At 41.3% G+C, this 19,827-nt stretch overlaps 1 protein-coding gene across 6 annotated transcripts in view; it reads right to left on the bottom strand.

The window, feature by feature from the left end:
* The window catches only part of htr4 (5-hydroxytryptamine receptor 4), a 184,908-nt gene that overhangs the window by 105,400 nt on the left and 59,681 nt on the right, over positions 1-19,827 (bottom strand). For all 6 annotated transcript variants that reach the window (XM_078231103.1, XM_078231104.1, XM_078231107.1 and 3 more), the window contains 3 exons: positions 17,523-17,723; positions 11,620-11,773; positions 3,981-4,540 (listed from right to left, as the gene is read on the bottom strand). In XM_078231103.1, coding sequence (XP_078087229.1) covers positions 3,981-4,540; positions 11,620-11,773; positions 17,523-17,723 — 915 coding nt within the window. The remainder of the gene's footprint in view (positions 1-3,980; positions 4,541-11,619; positions 11,774-17,522; positions 17,724-19,827) is intronic.

Genomic DNA, 19,827 nt, shown 5'->3' with positions numbered 1-19,827 from the left:
AATGCAGGATTGGCCAGAGAGTAACAGTGCCTGCCCACAGAAATTCAAAGCAAATAGTTGATGGTGGTTTTGAGAAGTCATTTTCTATATTGTTCTGTGTGAGCAACAAGGCAAGCCCATAGCCTGTTGAAATTTGAATGCCTCAATCACAGGCATTTTTAAAAAGTCCAACATTGCCAAAGATGCAAATGTGAGAATTATGTGGGATAATGTCATGCCTGCAGTTGCATATGGCAACTCCAAATGGATCAGAATTTTACCCTGTTTGTCCTGGGGATACCCTGAATATGGTAATGTGGTTGATTTACACTCTACTTATTTCTGGGTTCAATTAAGCAGAGGGGAAAAGGGTGGAAAGCCACTGAGACTGGATCTCTTGTACCCTTACTTTCTGTTTTAAAAAGCTTTCCAGGGGGAGTTGAGTGAGTGATACCGCCATAGCTTCCATCTCATTTTTTCTGTTTCATGAAAGTTCAACTATTAAGGTACCCAAGCAAGTGGGCCCTGCTACTTGCACACTCTTCTCTCGGAGACCGGGCAAATCCGAGTGGCAACAGAAAGGTAAATCTCTTTTTTAATAAGGTTACTGTCAAGCCCTCCCTCCTCCCCCCCACCCCCCCCCCATTATACAATTGCAAACCCACTGTTAGTTGAAGGGTGGTCCTACACCTCAGTGTTAATTGCTGGGGTGGAACTACACCTCGGTGGCTTCAGGTTATGGTGATATAAACATATGTACATTTGAACATACAAATTAGGAGCAGGAGTAAGCCATCTGCCCCTCAAACTTATTCTGTCATTCAATAATATCATGGTTGATCTGATTGTGGCCTCAACGCCATTTCCCTGCCTACCCCCTACACCCTTTGGCTCCCTTTTTAGTCTAGAATTTATCTATTTATCTCTGCCTTAAAAAATGTTCAATGACCCTGCCTCTACCGCTCTCAGGGGAAAAGAGTTCCACAGACTCACGCTCCTCAGAGAGAAAAAGTCTCCCATCTTTGTCCTAAATGGGATTCACCTTATTTTTAAATTGTATCCCTGGTCTCTCCCAAAAGGGGAAACATTGTCTCAGCATCCATCCTGTGAAGTCCTCTCTGGATCTCATATGTTTCAATAAGACCACCTCTCATATTTCTAAACTCCAGTGGATACAGGCCCAACCTGCCCAACCTTTCTTCGAAAGGTAAACCTCTCATCCTAGCAACAGAAACTGAGGCAGTATACTGTTTCCCACTTTTGCCATAGCATTGCTGGGCCTGTATCTACAGCAGGCCGAAGCCTGGCTCTGCCACCACCATCAGCCCCAATCTCCAGACCCCAGAAGACCTAGAAATCACAGTGATAACAGGCATCAATCTGCTTTTCCTAGCTTTTGCACCTGGATAATAAGCTTTGCCAAGGGCAAAAAGCAGGAAAGTTTATCCCCAAAGGTGTATGATTCACTTTCTTCATCTTTTCAATTTGTTTCTTTTAGTTCTGTTACCATTCAGACTCAGTAAGAAGTTTAACAACACCAGGTTAAAGTCCAACAGGTTTATTTGGTCGCAAAAGCCACAAAAGCAAAAGCTTTTGCTACCAAATAAACCTGTTGGACTTTAACCTGGTGTTGTTAAACTTCTTACTGTGTTTACCCCAGTCCAACGCCGGCATCTCCACATCACCATTCAGACTGCCAGGATTTTTAATGACAGAATTGGCTCAATTGTATTAAATAGCTCTTTGGCAAGCACAGTATAGTCAACATATACAATGCCTTATAAACAATGGTATAATTCTGAATAGAAAATATTGAAAGTACAACAAATGGTGACAAAAATCAGTCAGTGTTGTGTTTGTTACTTGGTAACTCGCACTTCAATAAAAAAAGATGTATTTTCCAAATAAGGTGTATTTGCCCACCTAAATTTCTTCCAATTCAGTTGAAATAAACTCTGATGCTATCACGGTCAATTTGAAATTTCAAATAAATGAAAATATTATTCAACTAAAAAGTGTCTGTGGAGTTTGGAAGTCTGTACTGCAAATTGGTTTGGATCAACAGTTTTTTATAAATGCTAAGTGCTAACAATTCAAGGGCATCTATGACAAATTTAGAAGAGCTCTGTGCCTTCCTGAATGGTAATTGAGCGTTTCGAATAATGGTGTCTTGTTGACCATCTGTCATGTTGTTCTCGACTGTTCTGAAGGGATTATACATTCCCTGATTGAGATCCAGTTAGGTCGGTCAAGTTGCACATATCTCTGCATGGAGATACGATTAAATCAGAGTTGAGGTCTGGTCCCTACATTAATATTGCTCTGGATTTGAATGAAGTGACTGCAATGGTGAGAAGCAATGCCAATTTATGACTGCCACTCAGAATGATTGATGGTTTGCATGTTTGGCTTATTGCTGTCATTTTGCACTCTTTGGAAATGAGAGTCAATTAGCTGATGGTCTTTTGGTGATTATAGCTGTTTAACTAAAAACTGAAATGGTCATTCCATCTATAAGAAAACAGAAGGTTACATTTGCTATTAACTTCTCATGATTACCTCAGTTATCACAAAGCCTCTCGTCTCAATTATCACTCCTAACTCAAATGCCACGTTGCATGAAATAAAAATTAAGCATCAACAATGCCATACAAAGTTACACCGATTCAAAGGGTTTGGAGAATGGTTTCCTACAATATAACATTCCAACACTCTCTGAATGTGACTGCCCACTAGGAGCTCAATGCCACTAAATATGCTCTTTTTTGACAGAAACTAATTATCAAACTCCAGGAGCTGGCAGGAAGGCAGTTGTTTTATTACTTTATGTGTGAAACTGCTCCTCAAAAGCATTTCCAATTCCTAAAAACAAGTAGCTGTCATTTGAAAATGAAAAAATTAGGAAGCCGCCCACATGGATCTTATAGCCAGCTAACAACAATGCTAAAAGTACCTGTCCTGTACTTTAGTACATCTGATAAGAATGTGGCATTGTCCAGGACCATTTTTCTGGATAAGTATCTGTCTCGGAGCTTAATGCTAAGACTTCTTTGTTCATGGGATGTGGGCGTCATTGGCCAAGGCAGAATTTATTTCCCATCCTTAATTGCTCTTGAGAAGATGATGGTGAATAGATAGATTTGATCAAAAACGCCAGGCAAACAAAACACCATCAAATACAAAGGCCCTATCCCTTTAATCCACTAAAGATTTAGCTATATTATTCCACCCATCAAACTCCTACTGTCCTGGATTCTCTGGTCTGGAGGAATCCCTGATAGCTCAGTAGCCTTGTCTATGTCAGGCACCCTCACTCTGACAGGTCCTGAGGTCAGGTTATTGATAAGAAATGCAGTCGATATTTTAAATCTCACCAAGCTACCACCTTGAGTGGAGGAGTGACAGACGCTTGTTCAGGGAAAAAATTATTAAAATTTGAGCCAATTTTTTCAAATGCTGATTGTTTTCCTGCAATTGATTTGTTGCCATTTCAGTTTTAAATCCTCATCTACTTCTTCAGCAAGTGTGATGCCAAGAAGGAAATGGTTCCCCCCGCTAACCAGTATTGCCAACGTGTAAATGATGGAACATTCGCCAGTTAGTGCATTTTCACCATTATTATTTCATTTGAATACACCCACCAAACAGCAGAAAAAGTCCCTCACTGTATTTCACCCACCTGCCTGCCCAGAAACCACCCAAAACATGCACAAAAACTCACAAAGTTCATGTTATCAGTGTAACAGCTTTGAGCAATGAATTGGAGTCCAAATGAAAAGGTTAGATTTACCAGAGTTATAATCATCATACAGTGCAGAAAAGGCCCTTCGGCCTATTGAGCCTGCACTGACGATATCTACCTCTAAAGGTGCGCTAATCCCATTTTCCTGCACTTGTCCCATATCCAAGATCATGAAGCTGGGTCCTTCAGTTAATATTGAAATTGTCTGCTCACCGACATTCGGACTAATTTAAAGGCAAATTTAATGTGCAATGCATACCTCAATACGTGAGCTGACCCATTGATTGTTGTGGTGGAGCATGGTATAGTCTGTCCCAGTAAAGAGGATCGCCTGTACCGTTCACCGCAGCACAGAATTCTCAGGAAGGCACGCCTGAAGGACCTGTTCAGATAAGCGTAGAGGAATGGATTCAACCCCGAATTAATGTATCCGAGCCATAGGCAGGCTGTCCATAGCTGGTCTGGAACAGAGTAGTTTATAAATGGGTCCACGATATTTGTGATGAAAAATGGTGCCCAGCAGAGGCAAAAGCATCCCATAATAATACACAAGGTTTTGGCTGCTTTGGTTTCAGTCTTCATTCTGTGGTTGCCTGGATGGTCAGCTTGTTGCCCAGAGTCCGTTGAGGTACCTGCACGTTTCAACATTTCAATCTGATGGGCATGCTCTCTGGCTGTCACATATATCCTTTGGTATGCCAGTACCATTAAAATAAGAGGTATGTAAAATGCTACAACTGAGCAAGTTATGGCATAAGGTTTGTTCACCATGAAAATACATTTTGCATTTGAGTCATTGCTGAATTTTCTTTCTTCTACCTGCAGAGTGAGAAAGAAAGCAAAGGTCTTACGATATCAATGAAAACTTTTTAAAAATAGAATATTTCAAAATAAAGACATTTCTCTGGGAAAACGTTGAACTGCATGCACGTCAATTTTGAAAATAAATGACATTTATTTCAACACGCATTTGACATTTGGGAGGGACACGGTGGCACAGTGGTTAGCACTGCTGCTTCACAGTGCCAGGAACCTGTGTTCGATTCCTGGCTTAGGTCACTGTCTGTGCAGAGTCTGGATGGGTTTCCTCCGGGTGCTCTGGTTTCCTCCCACAGTCCAAAAGATGTGCTGGTTAGGTGCATTGGTCGTGCTTGATTCTCCCTCAGTGTACCTGAACAAGCGCTAGAGTGTGGCAACTAAGGGATTTTCACAGTAACTTCATTGCAGCGTTAATGCAAGCCTACTTGTGGCACTAATAAGTAAACTTTATAATTTCCAAGCAGTTGCAGATTTACACTGACATTATTAGTGGTAGAACCAGCAATTTTGGAACATAATTGTAAAAACTGATCTTTATATATAATTTCATCAGAGTTCATGGGCATAGTACAGTTTATTGAAATGCAAGGGGAAAGAATCAAACTGGTCCCTTAAGATAGTATTCAATTATTCTATCGGCAAGATTTTAATTCTGTCCTTACTTTAAGGTCAGTAATGTGATAATGCGTGCATAAATAATGGGGCAGATTTTCCCAATTGCGCACCTACTGTCAGAGAGTGACCGGGGAAATCCAGTTGTCAAACTTCCCTGCCTGATTTCCTTTAATATACTGCACTCATGCAATTCAATGCAACTAGGAGCAGGAAGAAGAACACCTAAACTTACAGGTGAAGTAACACTTACAGTTATTGTTTAAGCTTTATTTTTAAATGGACTAGTATGAGATGATAAGTAATCAACTAGTTAAGTAGATAACTGACCTAAACTGGTTTTCAGAAGCTGGAATCAGGGAGCATAAGAACAGGCCTTCTTCAGTGCTGCCTTGTCTGCACTGGAGTATTACTTTGGGCTGCACTAGAGTGATAAAGTTGAACTTTGGTGAGTGAGGGGTTCAGTGAAGGGGGGAGGCAAAATGAGGTGTCTCTTTCATCCTTTTCAACCTTTCTTCAGCCTCCAGAATCTGGCTTTTGCTTTGCTACACAGAAAGACGCTGCTTGGAGAACAGGAGTTGAAAAGCTGCACAAGGGGGGTAATGTTTGAAAACATCCAAGAACGACATTACGGGGGAAACATAAGCTCATCAAGCTGGACTGGGATTTCAATTGCTACTATCCAGTCTTTAAAGTGAATACTGATCTTTAGTTTAGATTAACTAGTATTTAAAGCAATCAGAGCTCAATCAAGCGTGATATGCCAGTGTGTTTGTTAGAGTTGGTGGGAACAGGTTACTTGCCAACTCTCAGAGTGTTCTCCATCCTGAAAATTCTGCCCCAAGGGTTTGGTGAGAAGGAGAAATTGAAGGAAATTACTGTTTGTAAAAAAAAAAGTATTGCTGGAGAAATTAATGGGATTGCAAGCCAATAACTTCACAGGCCAGATAATCTACATCCCAGAGTACCAAAATTGATAGCCATGGAAACAGTGGACACATTTGTTGTAATCTTCCAGAATGCTGTAGATTTGGGAACAGTTCCAGCAGATTAGAGAGGCAAATATATCCCTACTATTTAAAAAAAAGAGGAAGGAAGAAAACAGGGAATTACAGACTGATTAGCCTAACATCAGTAGGGAATATGCTAGAGTCATTTATAAAGGATGTGACAACAGGTCACTTAGAAAATATCAATGGAATAGACAAAGTCAATATTTATTTATGAAAGAGAAATTTCTCTGGAATATTTTGAGGTTATAACTAGCAGAATACATAAGAGTGAGCTAGTGGATGTTGTATTTGGATTTTCCAAAAGCTCTTGATAAAGTCCCACATAAGAGGTTAGTGTGCAAACTTAAAACACTTGGGTTAGGAAGCTAATATATTGGAATGGTTTGAGAATTGGTTTGGAGACAGGAAGCAGAGAGTAGAAATAGTGAGTGAGAGGTGGTGACTCATGAGGTACTGCAGGGATCAGTGCTTGGACCCCAGCTATTCACAATATATGTCAATGATATGGATGAGAGAACCAAATGTAATATCTTACAAGTTTGCTGATGACAGAAAACTAGGTAGGAATGTGAGTGGTAAGAAGGACATTAAGTGGCTTCAAGCTGATTTGGACAAGTTGAGTGAGTGGGAAAATAAATGGCAGATGCAGTTTAAAGTGAAGTTATCTACTTCGGTAGGAGAAACAGAATGGCAAAGTATCATTTAAATGGTGATAGATTGGGAAATGTTGATGTCCTAGTACACCAGTCACCGAAAGCAAGCATGAAGGAACAGCGAGCAGTTAAGAAGCCAAAGGTATGTTGGCCTTCATTACAAGAAGACTTGAGTACAAGAGCAAGATGTCCTACTGCAGCTGTACAGGGTCTTGGTGAGACCACACCTGGAGTATTGAGTGTAGTTTTGGTCTCCTTATCTAAGAAAGTAAATACTTTCCATCGAGGAATGGCAGCAAAGGTTCACCAGACTGATTCCTGGGATAGCAGGATTGTCAGATGAGGAGAGGTGGGGTTGACTCAGCCTGCATTCACTGGAAATTAGAAGAATGAGAGGGGATTCCATTGAAATGTATAAAATTCTGACAGGGCTGGACAGACTGGATGCAAGGATGATGTTTCCCCTGGCTGGGGGGATCTAGACCAATGGGTCACAGTCTCAGCATATTGGGTGGGCCAATTAGGACTGAGATGAGGAGAAATTTGTTCACACAGAGAGTGGTGGACCTGTGGAATTCTCTATCACAGAAGGCTGTGGAGGGCAAGGTACCGAATATATTTCAGAAGGAAATAGATTGGTTTCTAAACACTAAAGGCGTCAAGGGTATGGGAGAGAGCAGGAGTATGGTATTGAGGTAAAGGATCAACCTTGTAGATATTGAATGGTGGAGCAGGCTTGAGGGGCCGAATGGCTTACTTCTGCTCCTATCTTCGATGTTTGTAACCACTTGGGTCAATGAAGATGGTAAGAAGTCTCACAACACCAGGTTAAAGTCCAACAGGTTTATTTGGTAGCACAAGCTTTCGGATTGTTGCTCCTTCTTCAGGTGAGTGAAGAGTTGTGTTCACAAACAGGGCATACACAGACGCAGACTCTTTCTCAATTTATCTTGTAAATTGAGTCTGTGTCTATGTATGCCCTGTTTGTGAACACAAGTAAACCTGTTGGATTTTAACCTGGTGTTGTGAGACTCCTTACTGTGCCTATCCCAATCCAACGCCGGCATCTCCACATCAATGAAGATGCCCAGCATCACTGGAAGCGTGCCCAGAATGAATAAAACTCCTTCAGAGTATAATGGGAGAGTAGAAAATAAATACATTTTTTAATGTCAGCCTCATCCTGAAATCTGCATTTAACCAAAGTTAAATTGCTTGTGCTTTTGGACCCAATAACTTTGAAGATGATCATTTATCTGGTGTCAAGAAATAGGAGAAAAACATTGCCTTATTGCCATTTTTAAGAAAAGCTCATTAAATTGTGAAAGCACATGGCATTATTACATGTTAATTCTGAGAGACAAGGTTTTCATAGCAGCAATTGCAAAGCAACAGCTTATCTTAATAAACCTGCAAATCCTTTCACACTTCTGAAGCATTTGGCTTCTGGAAATGTTTTTTAAAAATCCAAAAATCCTGCATGGGAATGTGTAACTGAAGTCATAAATATCTGTCTGAAGGCAAATAGACAGCCTGTTTCTTGGACCAGACTGCAGATGTGCTGGTAAACTATATTAGGGAAAATAAAACACAAAAATAACATTGTACCAAAGACCTGTTTCCAACCATGAAGACTAGATGGCGGGCAATGGGAATATGTCACTGACAAAGTGAATACAGTCTCGAAGCTCAGAGCACTTGGCTTGACATCCAGATGGATAAACACAATTTTAAAAACAGTACCAAGGGAAAAAACTGAATTCCAAGCTAAACACAGAAATATTAGGACAGGTGACTAAAAGCTTGGTTGCTGAGGTAGGGTTTTAAGGAAGGTTTTAAAGGGGTAAGAGAAGTGGAGAGGTAAATGGAGAGGCTTCAGCAGCTGAAAGTATGACCACCTATTGTGTGGCAAAGGAACAAGGATGCTGAGAGGCTTGCCTAAGAGGAACAAGAGTTTTGGGAGTTGGGGAAAGTGCAGAAGTACATGGAGGAGAGCATTATAATCCCTCAGTGAGTGCTGTAAGGTGTAGCAGAGCACATCTTGTCACTAAAGGCTTCTTTTCAGTTTAACACTTCTTTGTCAACCCCGTGCCTCACCTCCTTCTACCCCACTTTCAAGTAAAGGACAATCCTTCAATCCAGATCTCATCCTAGGAAATGACAACACCTTTTCCCTCAGTGACCATGACAACAATAATTACCTTAATGAGTGAATCACCATCAAGTAAATGCACTCTTTCCTATATGTCTTTGACCTTTCTGAATAACAAAACATAAATAATTTAGATTGGGTAGATTCAGAAAGAATGTTCCCAATGGTGGGGGAGTCCAGAACCAGAGGGCATAGTTTGAGGATGAGGGGTAAACCTTTTAGAACTGAGGTGAGGAGAAATTTCTTCAGCCAGAGAGCGGCGAATCTGTGGAATTCACTACCACAGAAAGTTGTTGAGGCCAAAACGTTGTCTGATTTCAAGTAGAAATTAGATATAGCTCTTGAGGCTAAAGGGATCAAGGGAGATGGGGGGAAGGAGGGATCAGGACATTGAATTTGATGATCAGCCATGATCAAAATAAATGGCGGAGCAGGCTCGAAGGGCTGAATGGCCTACTCCTACTTCTATTTCCTGTGTTTCTATGCTTCTAAGTGCATTTTGTACTTTACTACCTCAAAGTCTAACATGATCGGAAGCAAAACTATTCTCAGCTACCTCCCTGCGTAAATAAGCACGTTTTTCTTTCGCATTCTCTGGTGTTTCTAAGTACAACCTGAGGATTCTTATTTTAGGAGGTGGTGAGCTGTTTATATTCTGTAAAAAAGTCCTGGAACTCAGATTGCTTTCCTCTCATAATAGTTTACCTTTGTCAGGGAGCTGCTCTGTTTGCCTCTCCGGTGCTTGTTCAGAGTCACCTGCAAACTTCTACTAGCATGGCCTCTGAGACAGAAGACCAGAGGCCTGGCAATTGCAGCTATTTGGAGAGATGGCAATATTAGGAAGGTCGACACTGACCTGCTCATTCTGCTGGACTTCTTATTTTTTACTTTAGTTGGTATGGCTAGCAAGGGCTACATTTATTACCCAGCCCTAACTGCTCTTGAGAATGTGGTACTGATGTGTTTTCTTGAACCTTCAGTGTTGTTAGGTTGGGAGTTGCAGGAGTTTGACTCAGTGACAATGAAACAACAACGATATATTTCCAAGTCAAGATGATGTGTGGCTTGCAGGAGAATCTGCAATTTGTGGTGTTTCCATGTTCCTGCTGTCCTTTTGTTTGCTGGCTGTTGTAGTGGCATCTATCAGATAATGAAAGCTTTAAAAATCAGCCTTATGCATTATAGCCACCATGGTCGAGAAACCAATATGCAGAGTGCCATCAATTTTTTTCTCAATATCAGTGGATCTGCAGTCTATGTTTCCATGGAGATACTGACTGGTCCCTGGCTGTTTCTAGTAGGGGGTCTGTGAAAAATTCCAATTAAGCACACTGATGTCTGCATCAAAGCTTTCCCATTTCTGTCGCACATGAGAGATGCCGGGGAGGAACTTTCAGTTTCAGTGGAGGAATAAAACTCCTGTTATTGGACAGTCTGCCCAAATAAAGATTAACATTAATGGAAAGGAAAATCAGACAGGGGCAAAGAGTTTCCACTTTGGGCAGAATTATCAATCTCGGCTCAAAATGGTGCAAGTTTTCAGAAGGGCATTTTGCTCAAGTTGCTGGTCATTTTCATTTGCATATCACTGAATCTGCCTCAAACCAACACAATCAGGCAGTGTTTAAAAAAATAATTTTAGGCAAAATTGCACTTTAAAACATATCATGATTTATTTAAGAGTGGTAACCTGACGTAACTTTATTAATTGAACAGAAGGTAGGTTTGTCACAAAAGTTAACAATTTTTAATCAAAATGTGAAGCCTGTCACCTCTAAGTAGCCTGATTTTAAATAACTGAAAATGACTATAAAAGCTAAAAGGAACCATTTATTAAATATACAGTCAGTTTCATAGTAACTTCAAATAAAAATAATATTTCAACGCTTTTAAAACATGCTTGTTTGTGTCCTTGTGTTTAAAATGAACACTTTAGTTTTAAGAGCCTCCTTGAAGACCTACAAACAGGTACAATTTGTGGAAACTAGCCCTGGTGATTAACTCAGGCTGAGTCATGGAAGTTTTATGGGTGTGGTTATCCTGAAATGCAATATTTTTTTAAACTCGCACAAAAGTTCGCAAAACATTGTTTTGTCCTGGGCATAATTTGTCCTTTAAACTCCTTTGCCCTCAGATGATGTCATCGAAAGATTGCATGTAGATGATAAAAAGGAGAGGGGTGGAGAGGGTTAAGGATAAAACATTGGGGGACTCCAGAGGTAACAGTGCGGCAGTGGGAAATGAAGACATTTTCTGATTATGATTGGATAGATAAGAATTGAGTCGAAGCGCGGCCCTACCTAATTCAACAATGGAAGGGAGATGTTAGAGGGGGATGGTGTGATTAACTGTGCCAAAACCTACAGACAGGTCAAGAAGGGTAAGGAGGGATAGTTTACCACAGGCACTGTCGTGAAGGATGTCATTGTTTCATTGATTAAAAACCATGTCAGCACTGTTGCAAGAGCAGAAATCTGGAAGATTCACAATGGCAAAATGTGTATAGATTTGACAATAGACAATTCATTCAAACTCTTTGGAATAATTCCTCAGAATTATTTATAACATGTACTATTTTCTATATATGACACATGTATGTAACATATATCTATATCATGATTTAATTTTATTAGGTTAAAAAGCACTTACCAGTTCCTGTATTCCAATGATGTTCCAGCCTTGCATGATAGGTAGGAATGAAATGAATGATGGGATAATCCAACAACCCCCGAGCATTAAAGTAACACACAAGGGTGTCATTTTATTCCTATAAACCAGAGGTTGACAACAAATGGCGTAGTACCTGGAAAAATAGAAAAAAATACTGCTTTTTCAAATAATTAATTTCAATTCTTCAACTATGAATCACTTCTCCTCCCATTCCCATGGTTTTTGCTCTAGATCCCTTAATTTTCTTCTTCAGCCATATCTTCATAAACCATTAAAACATCATTGACAGGTACAGAAAATAATCAGAAAGGCTGATGGAATATGTTGGTCCCCATACCTAGAGATTGAGAATACAAGGAGAATACAAGAAGTTATGCTTCAGGAACACAAGACCTTGGTTAGCCCACACCTGGAGTTCTGTCAGCAGTTCTGGGCGTTACACCTTCAGAAGGATAAATTGGCTTTGGAGGCAATGTAAGTTTATGGGAATTAGACATGGCCTCCAAGGATTAAGTTACAAGGGTAGATTACATTTCCTGGAGTTTATAAAGCTGAGGTTGAGTTTGGTTCAAAATTTTCAAGATATTAACCATTTAGGTAGATAGAAACGATTTCCATTGGTTGGGGAGTATAGGATTAAAACGACATTGTCTAAAAAATAGAACCAGGAATGACTTTAGGAAACACTTCTGCAAAGTGTGGGAGGAGTGGCAACCTTCCTCTAAAGCAGCAACTGGTGCTAGGTAATTGTTCATTTTGAATCTGGATTGATAGAATTTTGTTATCCAAAGGGACATAAGTGGATACATGGAATTATATGGATCTCATTGAATGGTGGCAGCACAGACTCAGTTAGAAGGTGGTCTGAGTATAGACTCTCCACTGTCAATTGTATTTTCTTCACAGAAATGAAAAAGAAGAACACTTCTGTTGAGCAATGACTACGTCAGATAGGATGATTGTAGTTTCCACATAGTTGACAGAACTTTGTAGTTTCCTTTTCAAGGCTGACAACTGAAATCTAAATTAAGAACACAATTTGCAATGTTCTGCCATTCCAATATATTCCACTTTGAGTCAATATAATGGCAAATGTCTACCTTTAGGGCATTAAAACCAGCAGGTCGGCCAAATATTAGTGACAGTTTACCATAAAAATGGATTTAGGTAACGTGCACCAGAATAATAGATTGTTTTATTAGTGCCTCTGCCACCAGAAACAAAACCATCTCTTGCATCCATCGGGAACTGAGACTGCTGTATATACTACCTAAAACATGCACTGCAGAAGCTCTCTAAGCTTACTTTAATCTCCCCCTGACCAGGTCTGGGAGAACACAGTAAGAAGTTTAACAACACCAGGTTAAAGTCCAACAGGTTTATTTGGTAGCAAAAGCCACACAAGCTTTCGGAGCTGCAAGCCCCTTCTTCAGGTCTGGGAGAGCCAGATTGCGCATGGTTCTAATCACCAGAGCCTATGCCTTAGGGAAGCTGAGGCTCATGCAGCACCACCTCATCTCTCAAATGGTGCCCTCCCACTCAACGTGTCTGCAAATAATGCACAGTGAGCACTCTGCTCCTGGATAAAGTCCTGTAACATAAAGGACTGATAGATCGAGACTCAAGGTAGTATGGACATTTTCTGTCAACCATGGCACATTCGGGGTGATGTAGACTACCCTTTTGTTTTATTCATTTATAGCATGTAGCTGGCTAGACCAGCATTTATTGCCCATCGCTAATTGCCTTTCAGAAGATGGTGGTGAGCTGCCTTCTTGAACCGCTGCAGTCCCCAAGGTTTGGGAACTCCCACAGTGCTGTGCAAAAGGGAATTCCAGGACTTTGATCCAGCCAAAGTGAAGGAACACCAATTTAATTTCAAATCAGGATAGTGAGTGAATTGGTGGTAGTGTTCCCAGGTAACTCCTGCTCTTATCCTTCTAGATGGTAGTGGTTGTGGGATTGGAAAGTGCTGCCTAAGGAAACTTGGTGAGTTCCTACAGTGCATCTTGTAGATGGTACATACTGCGGCCACTGTTCATCGGTGATGGAGGAATTGAATGACGGTGGGAGGGGTAGCAATCAAGTATACTGCTTTGTCCTGGATGATGTCCTGGATGATGTCCTGGATGATGCGTAGGTTAGAGGGATTAGCGGGTAAATATGTAGGGATATCGGGGTAGGGCCTGGGTGGGATTGTGGTCTGTGCAGACTCGATGGGCCAAATGGCCTCTTTCTGCACTGTAGGGTTTCTATGATGATTCTATGATGTCGAGCTTCTTGAGTGTTGTTGGAGCTGCACTCATCCAGGCAAGTGGAGAGTATCCTATCCTAACTCACCAACGTTCCTTAGGCAGCACCTTCCAATCCCACAACCACTACCATCTAGAAGGATAAGAGCAGGAGTTACCTGGGGACACTACCACCAATTCACTCGCTATCCTGATTTGAAATTATATTGGTGTTCCTGACTTGTAGATGGTGGACAGGCTGTGGGGAGTCAGGAGGTGAGTTATTGACTGCAGGATTCCTAGCCTTAGACATGCTCTGGTAGACACAGTATTAATATGGCTAGTCCATTTCAGTTTTCCGGTCAATGGTAACCCCTTGGATTTTGATAGTGGAGGATTCAGTGATGGTAATGTCATGGGCTGATTGTTATATCCTCTTTTGTTGGAGATGGTCATTGTCTGGCATTTGTGTGGTGAGAATGATACTTGCCACTTGTCAGCCCAAACCTGGATATTGTTCCGATACTGCTGCACTGGGTCATGGACTGCTTCAGTTTCTGAGGTGTTGCAAGTGGTGCAGAACATTGTGCAATCATCTGCGAACATCCCCACTTCTGACCTTGTGATGGAAAGAAGATCATTGATGAAACAGCTGAAGATAGTTGGACCTAGGACACTCTCCTGAGGAACTCCTGCAGAGATGTCATGGAGCTGAGATGATGGACTTCCAACCACCCCAGCCATCTTCCTTTGTGCCAGATGTGACTCCAACCAGCAGAGAGTTTTCCCCCTGACTCACATTGACTCCAGTTTTGCTGGGGCTCCTTAATGCCACACTCAGTCAAATGATGCCTTGATGTCAAGGGCTGTCACTCTCACCTCATCTCTGGTATTAAGCTCTTTCGACCATATTTGAACCAAGGTTGTAATGAGGTCAGGAGCTGAGTGACCCTGGTGACCTAAACTGAGTGTCTGTGAATAGGCCATTGCTGAGTAAGTGCCACTTGATCGCCCTGCTGATGACTCCTTCCCTCACTTTGCTGATGATCGAGAGTAGGCCAGTGGGGCAGTAGTTAGCCAAATTGTCCTGTTTCTTGTGTATAGGACATACCTGGGCAATTTTCCACATTTCTGGATAGATGCCAGTGTTGTATCTGTACTGGAACAGTTTTGCTAGGGACACGGCGAGTTCTGGAGCACAAACGTTCAGGACTATTGCCAGAATTCTTTCAGGGCCCAGAGCCTTTGCAGTATCCAGTGCTTCGGCCGTTTCTTGATATCACGTGGAGCGAATAGAATTGGCTGAAGACTGACATCTGTGATGCTGGGGGACCTCTAGAGGAGGCCGAGATGGATCATCTACTTGGCACTTCTGGCTGAAGATTGTTGCAAATGTTTCAGCCTTTAAAAGCCTTTAAAGATAATGCCCCAGTCTGTGTGCAGCCAGGTTTTGCCAGTGTGTTGAGGCTCCCTCTGGAGAAAAACGTGCCAGTTTTCTCATCAGAAAAAACACTCTGCCATTTTTTTGGTAATATTTATCCCTATGTGAGAGACTAATGGGGGAATCTTACGAGAATTTGTCGAATGTTAGTTCTGGTGAAGAAATTGGGATGAAACTCTCTATCTCCACCAGTCCATTTTTTCTCCAGATTTTGACACTTTGAAAGCAAATAAAAAGAGTGGACATGGTTTGCGTCGTCACTCTGACAGGTGGGGACTCTTAGAGCCGGGAACTGTCACCTTAGTGATCGCCGGCGAGGGAAGGGGAAAATTGGATATTGTGATCTCACCAGGAAGATTTGCAATTTCCGGTTTGTGCCGGAATTTGAGACCTGCTCCAATGATCTCACACACGTCAAGTGCGGGCGCAAAATCCCGCCCTAAAGGTTATGGTGAGGGACTGAGACCAGGTGCTTTTTAATGACCTTTTTTATTAATTAAAAAAAAAATAAAGTTATTGCTTTGTTTTTTGACAAGGGTCATCTGGTCTCGAAACATCAGCTCTTTTCTCTCCTTCCAGACCTGCTGAGATTTTCCAGCATTTTCCCTTTTGGTTTCAGGTTCCAGCATCCGCAGTAATTTGCTTTTAACCAAGTTGTGTGAAAAAACTGTAGTTGTAAAATATAACATACTGAAACCTTAACTTTCGATGGGCTTTATAAAATAGAGACATAAAATACAAAAGACATGGAGCACGATCTTACCTGCCATTCACACCACACCTGCAATGAAGTCGGAGAATTTGGCGGCCAGCCAAGTCTCCGTTCACTGTGGCGGGATGGGAAAATCCTGCCAGCGTGAATGGTGGTAAGATTCCAGCCATGACATTTTGCTGAACATATATGAAACAGGTTGACCCCATTGTGAACATGGTTCCCAATACTGGGCATTTGAAGGGTGTGATGGGGAAGATGAGGGGGGAGGACAAAGGGCTGAAAAACAGGAGAAGGACCAGGGCCCATGATTTCTCTCCCAGGTCCTACCTGTGACCTCTACCACTATGAGGGACAAAAACAAGGTAAGAGACTATGGGAACAATATTAACTCCAGATTTCCCTTCAAGTCACATTCTACCCTTACCTGAAAGCGCACTTGCATACCCTCATAGTTGTTAGGTTAAAATCATGGAATTCCCTACTTATAACCCACGTGAGGTATAGTCTGCACAATGGCTGCAGATTTACAAGGGGAAGACCCACCATCGTTTTCTCAGGGCGACATGGAATGGACCATAAATCTGGCTTTGCCACATTTGTCCATACCCTGAGAACAAAAATTTAAAACAAGGTCCGAAAAAATATTAGTGGCAATTCATCGAATTATACAGTGCAGAAAGCCATTCAGCCTGTTTTGTCCATCCTTGCTCTTTGAAAGAGCTATTCGATTAGTCCCATACCCCTGCTTTTTCTCCATGGCTCAGCAAACTTGTCTTCTCTCAAGTATATATCTAATAACCCTTTGAAACTGTAATAACTCCAGGAGTCGGCTGTAAAGGAACAGTGCTTTATTGTACAAAATAAAGCAAAACCACAAGCCTGTGGTGAACACAGACAGGTTCCAACCGGGACAATGGGATAATGGACCCAGTCAGGGTTTTGCTTTATACAGGGCTTAGTATACAAGCTCTGTGTGGTGAGTTAATTGCCAATCCTCAGGGAACTTGTATTCAACAAGTCCTCCAGGGAGGTCAATCAGTGATTCCCAGTGCAAGTCCTGGGGGTTATCACAGAAAGATAACATTGAATTGGTTTCCAACACTTCTTGAGGCAGTGCATTCCACACACCTTAATCAGAACTAGACATCTTATTGAATTTAAATAAAGCAAAAGTATGATATAAATTAAGGATACTGTAATTTTTAATTATTTATTTGTATTTTGAGGGGCAAAGATATTTCTTTGTATGAAATATATTAAATATATGACATTGATTTCCCAAGCTTGAAGATTATTGTCAGCTTTTATATGAAATATATTAGACCATAGTCACCAAATGTAAGGAACACCATTTTTTGCTCCAAGGCTTCAAAAATAACAAGGTTATTCCTCTGGTAGTATTTAGTTTTATTAAGAAGAATGTGCTGTACATATCATTTTGCCCTGTGCTAGTGTAAACAGGATACAGCATGGAAAAGTACAACATTTTACCTACCTATCTAAAGAAATGCAGCACAGATGAAGGATAGATGCTGTAGTAAGCAGGACATCTAACGAAGTTCGGACGAGACAAAACCTATCTCCATATATCCAGTTTTCCTGTATTAGTTCAATCGCTCCAAAAGGCATGACCATGACTGAAACAAGCAGATCAGCGAATGCCAAAGAGACAATAAAGTAATTGGTCTTGATTTTCCTGAAATAAATCAGAACATTTAGAAAAACATATTAAAATAAACTCTCGGAGAAAATTGTTAAATGTCCCAAATGAAGCAACTGTATTTTTTTGAATTTTCATATAAAAGCAAATGTTGCAATGGCACAGAACTGTGCACTTACTACAATCTCTCAATATATAATATCAAATCTACTCTGGTATGTCCTTACAATGGATTGCAATGCAATCATAGGGCAGTCCTAGATCAAGAGCGGGTGTCCCAATGGTGGGACTGGAAGTGAGCGGGACTTCCACTTGGAGACAGGATGGCTGACCATATGTAATCCTGAGGTGACCAGTCAGTGTAAATCAAATGTGCGGCACAGGTAGGAAGTTGCCAACCCCATTGTTACTTCACTCTGGTCGATGATCCAGATATCATATGTAAACAGTAGCCAGATTGGCATCCATTCCTTGCTAGCCAATAGCATTATTCTGCCTGTCTGAGAGGAGGATTTTGAACTTGAACTGCTGTTACTCCCTCCCCACTTGCCACACTTGGATCTCTGAGCTGCAAGCCATCATCCAGCACTCTCTTACAGTCACCTTTGACCTTTCCTTCATCACCCGCGACAATTCCTCCTAGTCCTGCCTTCTATGACCCTTGAGCCACTCGCCATTATCTTTGGCCAATTGTCTGTCACCATCAAGGTGCCCCTTGTCACCATCGACCTGTCCCTATCACCTTCAACTCTCAGAGCCTTGCCATTGACCTGTCCTCAATCACCTTTGATCTCCTATATACCTTGCTTGAACTGTCTTTGGCAGAGACTGACATTCCCTCTGTTGTCCAGCTCCCTCCTTCTGTCCCCCACAATGATTCTTGGGGTCACCACAATCCAACCTCCCTCCCTCAGACTGCCACACCCAAAACACCCGAGACAGCAGCCACCTGAGCTCAATGTAACAGCTCAGCCTCCTCTCCCCTGGTCCAACAATATTTCCCACACAAGAATGGCAGCTCCTACTCACTCCAAACCTACCTTGGAAGTCCACCTTGCCTTCTATGTGCCACCTTTAACCAAGTGTCAATCCAAAGACAAGTATTTCTTGTTTGCTGTCAACTTAATCAGGATAGCACAATTTAATCTGGCAACCAAGTGTTTAATGACTATGCATAACATGGTAATGCATTGAAAATAGGTTCTCACTGCTTGCCGTCAAGAACTACAATCCACATTTAATCCTCCATCAACTCATTTCTGACTTTCATCTCATTGCTGGGAAGCTGACATTTTGCCTCCCACACAATCACCTTGTTTCCTGCTCTGGGACGGGGGGCTTCATTAGATTGCACCCAAAATATCTGTTCTCAGGCTGCTTCTACCTAATAATCTTCCCGATTTTCCAACGTTCATCCTTTGTGTTTCTCTTTGTCTGGGAGCAACTCGGAGCCAAAGTGACACAATCATGAAGGCAGGATGTACAACATCTATTAACGGACTTGATCACCCTTTTCATTCACCAGAAATACACCTTCTTATCTGTGTGGCTGACAGTGTTAAGGAAAGAATGTTTTGAAGACGGAAAATAATGTGATTTCTCCATCAGATGACTCATAAGGCTTCTCAGCAGCTTACAGATGGCATGCATTTCTTTATAACATAAGGGAAGCAGTTGAAGACGATCACATCAGATTTATAATGGGGGTTGGAGGAGCACAGTACACATACCAATGTATTTATAAGTTATCGCCCAAAGCCATATTAATGATGTGTGAGACTCAGGTTCAATAGTTGTCTGATAACACCATTTGTCACTGACTAGTACTGTTAAATGATCACCAAGACATTTAAAATAAAAGTTTCAATACACTTTCAGATTGTCTGCACACTGAATACTAAACTACACATACACTTTCCCCTGTTCAATGACACTAATGAAAAAAAAGATGTCAATAAATTGCGTAATGTGTGTCACATTGCATATTAACGCATGTTTAGCATTACTTTGAGACTCAACTGTTTACCACGCAATAATATTTTGTTTTTAAATTGGGGGATTTTTCTCAAAGAGATTTTTTACAGTACATTTTCTCTCCCATTGTGGTAAGTGCAATTTGATTTGCATTAATCTGCATTCT

Source organism: Mustelus asterias, chromosome 16, assembly GCF_964213995.1.
Source record: "Mustelus asterias chromosome 16, sMusAst1.hap1.1, whole genome shotgun sequence".
Taxonomy (NCBI): Eukaryota; Metazoa; Chordata; class Chondrichthyes; order Carcharhiniformes; family Triakidae; genus Mustelus; species Mustelus asterias.
The sequence above is the reverse complement of the archived record's forward strand: the minus strand, read 5'-3'. Positions and strand labels throughout refer to the sequence as shown.